The 5,000-nt window shown below is 44.0% G+C and overlaps 1 protein-coding gene across 1 annotated transcript in view; it reads right to left on the bottom strand.

The window, feature by feature from the left end:
- Positions 1–3,527: 3,527 nt before the first annotated feature.
- The window catches only part of LOC147467801 (uncharacterized), a 1,704-nt gene continuing 231 nt past the window's right edge, over positions 3,528–5,000 (bottom strand). Inside the window, exon 1 of the mRNA XM_086530432.1 lies at positions 3,528–5,000. This exon is cut by the window's right edge and continues 231 nt beyond it. Within this exon, the coding sequence (XP_086386558.1) occupies positions 3,533–5,000 (1,468 nt within the window). The 3' untranslated portion in view covers positions 3,528–3,532.

Below are 5,000 nucleotides of genomic sequence, written 5' to 3'. Positions count from 1 at the left end.
ACACTGTAAGATATAGTGTACTAAGGTGTGTGACCTTGGTGACCTACACACCCTGCATTCTTTTTCTTGTTCACCTGTCGGGACACCTAACTCCCAGTAGTATTTATACCCTAACCTAATTCTCATGTGCACAGAGTCTTTCCACTTGCTCTTGCCCCTCCCATAAGCGAAGTCTGTGTTCATCGCTAGATGCATATAGTGTTGCAAAGTTTCGCTCGTTTCAATCAATTCGCCTTTCTTAATCTCATCATAGTCTAACTGCATCCTCTTGATATTGCTCCTTGCCTGCTTAAGAGTCCGAGCACTTTGTATGTCCACCTCACATTTTTTAGCTGCCTCCTTCGCTACCTCATCTACAGCCTCATTAAGGGTGATACCGACATGCGATGGGATCCAGACGAATGTAATCTCACGTCCCTGGCCTCGTAGCCTATGAGCAATCAATCGGCACTCGTTAATAATGTGCTCAAACACAGGGTCCCTGCTGTTAAGAGAGTCCAGCGCTCCCCTACTATCCACAAAAAAAAAGCATCTTTATTAATAATTTCAATTTTTTTAAGTGCTGTCAATATTGCCCATAACTCAGCCTGTGTTGACGATATATGATTACTCAGTCTTATCCCACTGCTTGTGGTGACCACGCCACTTGCAGTGAACTGTCTGATGATAACCCCACATCCTGCTCTGCCATCTTTCAAAACTGACCCATCGCAGTAGACATGAGCAATATCAAGGCGTGTTAGACTCTTTATTTTATGACCATATCTTGATTTAAGTTGACCAGGTTCATAAAGCCTCTTATTCATAAGGAGGGGATCGACATCTACATTAATCGTCTGATCCTCCCATGGTGGCACTTTGGCGGATGCTTGAAACGATTGGCAAAAGTTTTGCAAGCCATAAAATTCTATATCATTATTAAGCGCCTTCATATATCCTCGTTTGCCCTGTCTATAAAAGGTCCTTATGTTGTCAAAACCGCTGACCATATCTCTCACTAATTTCTTTCCACTGTTCCCTCTCATGAGCCTAACGGCTGCTATGACATTAATCTCGCTTACTCTCTGTGCAATGCTTTGCAATCCTGTCTCTGTTCTCATTATGTCTATCCTAGCATTCTTTTGACACCCGAGGATAATACGCATAGCTTCATTCTGCATGGTTTCAAGCCTTCGGAGCCTCCCCTGACAAGCTATAGAAAGTGCTGGTGCTGCATAATCCACCAGAGCTCTTACTGTACTAATGTAGACTAGCCTCAGCAGAGGCACCCCGGCTCCTATCCCGCGACAAGCAAGTGCCCTGAGCGGCCGCAGTCGAGCCTTGCACTGTGTTAGCACGTGATTTACTTCAGCATCCTTGCTTGAGGCAGTGAAGCCAATGTACATACCCAGATATTTATATGTTGACACCTTCTCCACTGTTTTGTTGTTTAGAGTAAGTGGCACGTTGCCTCTTTGTTTACTCTGAAATTTGGTCTTTTCTTCATTTATAACCAGCCCCAATGTTTGAGCAAGACTAGTAAATCTGTCCAGCGCTGTTTGTAAATGGCGATGAGTGGTCCCTTGTATCAGTATATCATCTGCATATAAGATTGGCTGAACGCCCTTAGGGTATTCCTCTGAAGCTATCCTGTTCATTAGTACATTAAAGAGCATTGGGCTTAAAACACCCGCCTGTGGAGTACCTAGCTCAAAACGTTTCTCCTCTGAGAAACAGCCTTGAAACCATACGCAAGCTTTCCTATCTGTCAGATAGTCACCAATCCATCTCAGCAACTTTCCTGTTACACCCAGTCTTGTCAATTCATACAGAATGACCTCCCCATTAGCTTTATCAAAGGCTCCCTGTAAATCTATAAAGACTCTACACTTTTCTGCATCATTAGATAAACACTGAATTACACAGTCTGATGTTCCCTTTCCCTTCATAAAGCCGTACAAATTAGAAGACAATTTATCTTCAATCATGTACATTAGTCTATTTAATAATATTCGCTCCATCATTTTACATATACAGGAAGTCAGAGATACAGGTCTATAACCGCCAGCTGATTTTGGAATAGGTATTATAATAGCTTTCTTCCAGGCCTTCGGTAATCTACCCTCCGCGTAGCTCATGTTAAATAGGTCAATGAGAGGGCTGTTCGTCATGCTTGCTAATAAGTTGAGAATATCATATGTCACTCCATCTTCCCCTGGCGAAGTGCTTTTCCCTCTTTTAACAGCATTTAGAAGTTCGTGTTTTGTTATTGGCTGACAAGATACTGCAGTGATGTTTGCGGATGAAACAACCTGTCCGATTCTTTCGGCTTCCCATGCAAACAAAGCGTCACGAGTGCTCTGTGGTAATGAAACCAGAGAAGATGCCTTTGCCCATTTCTCAATATGTTTGTTTGCCTCCTCCTCTGGGTGTGGGTGACCGATGAGGTTATTTGTTTTTCCCCTTACCTTGTTTACATGGTACCATATGTCTTTGAGACTTTTACATTCCTCAATATTTTGCGCGAACTCTGACCAATACTTTTCTCTTACTTCCCTTCTTTTCTCCCCACACATCTTTGATATGTTAAGTAGTATGTCCTTATCTTCTTCCCGCCTGCCTCTCTTAGCCCATTCCCTGTGTGCCATCCTTAACATTTGTGTCCACCCTTTAAGTGTCTTATCACTGCAGTATCTGTTTTTCCGTGCTCCGTGTTTCTTCTCCTTTCTGTGTGACTTAGCCTTTGTAGGTAAACATCTTTCTATCGCACTTAACAAATCCTCGCTGAACCTATCTAAACTTAGGGGTGTATAATCTCTGTACCAGCCCTCCATATTGTAAATAAACAATTCTCTGTCGCTTGTGTCTACGACAAGCCTTTTTCTTTTGAATTTAACTTGTTTTTTACCTAAAGCTAACTTAATATACAAGGCGAAATGATCACTAAGTAGTTCACTTACTATTTCACATTCTCCTTGAATCCCCTGACCGCCAAGCAGACAGGCATAATCAAGTCGTCCACCCTTGATGTGTGTCGCCTCTTTACTACCCAGCAAGCATGCATCAGGCCTATCTTTGAGAAATTGATAAAATCTGATGCCGTTATCATTGATTTTACCCATCTCCTCTAATTGTGGGTGCCTAGCATTAAAGTCACCCACTATCAGAGTCGAGTCAGAGTACATGCAATCTGGTAGGTACCTGAGATCAAAGCATCTCCCAGAGATGTATACATTTGCAATATATACTTCACCTTCTTGTAAATACAGCTTCACACATACACTTTCAATACCTTTATTTCTGCACGGTATCTCTAGCAGTTCAGAAGGTATTGCACTTTTCACGTAAGTAGACACTCCCCGTGTCCGGTCTCCGGAATTAAGATGATATGCTCTATAACCATTGAGTTTAAGAGTGTCACCTTTTGTGTCCCTAGTTTCCTGGAGACAAATTACGTCTATGTCATTTTTCAACACGAAATAGTGGACGTCTGTTACTCTAGTAAGTAAACTACTCACATTCCACGACATTATCTTAATACTCCCACACTCCATCAGACCTTTATGGTTTCCTTATATTTGGCAAACAGTTCCTGGATGTTTGCCCACTCTCCCTGAACTAACTCCCACTTTCTAAGAAGTTTATCCTTTTCAGCGTCTTTGCACTTAAGTAACAATGACCTGAAGGTTGTGGATGTTGTTCCTTCCACTACACTCGGAATTATTTTCCTTTCTTTTCCCTTGATCGTAATTTTACTTTCTGTGTTTTTCTCAGCCACTAAAACACTGTTGTCTTTCTTTGGGATATCTTGCTCGGGAGCTTCTTCCTCAGCCTCCACTCCCTTTTTCATGTCTGTAACAGCACTATCCATCACTATCGCAATCTTTTTTTCAATTGCATCCATCCTCTGCATTAATGTATGCAACATTCCAGCAATTGCAGATATCTCTTTTACTGGAGAATCTGCATCACTGTCTCTCGTCGTTTCCTGGGCTGCAGTGTCTTCTGTCGTCTGGCCATTGATTTGTTTGTTCATGGCATTCCGGTCATCTTCCTGGAGTTGCAGTCCTCGCGGTGGGCCTTGCAACCAAGCATTGGGGGGCGGTACAGGAATACTCTCCTGCACAGGTCGCCTGGTGGTCAGTCCTTTTGCCTTTTCCTCGGTTTCTTTACGGGAAGCCGAGGAATTAAGTTCCACCTTTGGCCTCGCCTTGCATGACAGAGCCCCAGCATTGTGCGAGCCTCCGCAATTGCAGCAGCAAGGTATCACCCTCTCTCCTTTTTCTATTTTTCCTCTGCAAAGCCTGGAGTCATGCTTCCTGCCGCAGAACCTGCACCTGGCGTCCTGCTGACAGGTCCACGACTTGTGTCCCCATCTGCTACACTTGAGGCACAGGACTGGCGGCTCCACATACGGCGCCACCCTCCTGTACCCCGCCCCAGAGATGAAGACCTTCTCCGGGACTTCTCCTTTCATGAGGGCAACCAGCTGACATCGCTCCTCGCCTCGTGACTCGTGCCTCTTCACCCATACAATCCTCTCGTCGCAGAGGAGGAAGTCTGGGTCTAATTCTAATGGGTATTGAAATATAATGACCTTCGTCATTTTTTCCCCTTTCTGTGGGACAACTAGCACTGTCCCCTTATATCCCTGAGATGTCAGGAACTGCTCCGCTTCCTCGTCCTTTACCGTAAGATACGGTCTTCCTTTCGCTTCCTTTAGCAGCGGCTCAAAATGGCAATGTTCTTTTCCAAGTTCCATTGCCCACTTTAGTTTTTCAATGAAGGACATTCCGCAGGATTCTGGGAATAACAGCCTTCTCCTGCCCTTCCCACTGTCACTGACCACTGCCTTGTTGACTTCCACATCGTCGTCCTTCATTTTTTTGTCCTTTCTTTCAAATTCACTTTCAGAGTCACTGGAGTTGTCACTCTTGCTGTCTTTTCTGGATCGCTTCATGCCCGTTCCCTCATTATTCATTGGAGTTCCGTTAGTGCAGTCCATTTCGTCAGTTGCCAGA

The sequence above is a fragment of the Penaeus japonicus genome, unplaced genomic scaffold, assembly GCF_977035675.1.
Source record: "Penaeus japonicus unplaced genomic scaffold, GWHDUDI00000001_assembly GWHDUDI00000033, whole genome shotgun sequence".
Taxonomy (NCBI): domain Eukaryota; kingdom Metazoa; phylum Arthropoda; class Malacostraca; order Decapoda; family Penaeidae; genus Penaeus; species Penaeus japonicus.
Note: the sequence above shows the minus strand (reverse complement) of the source record. Positions and strands in the feature narration are given on the sequence as shown.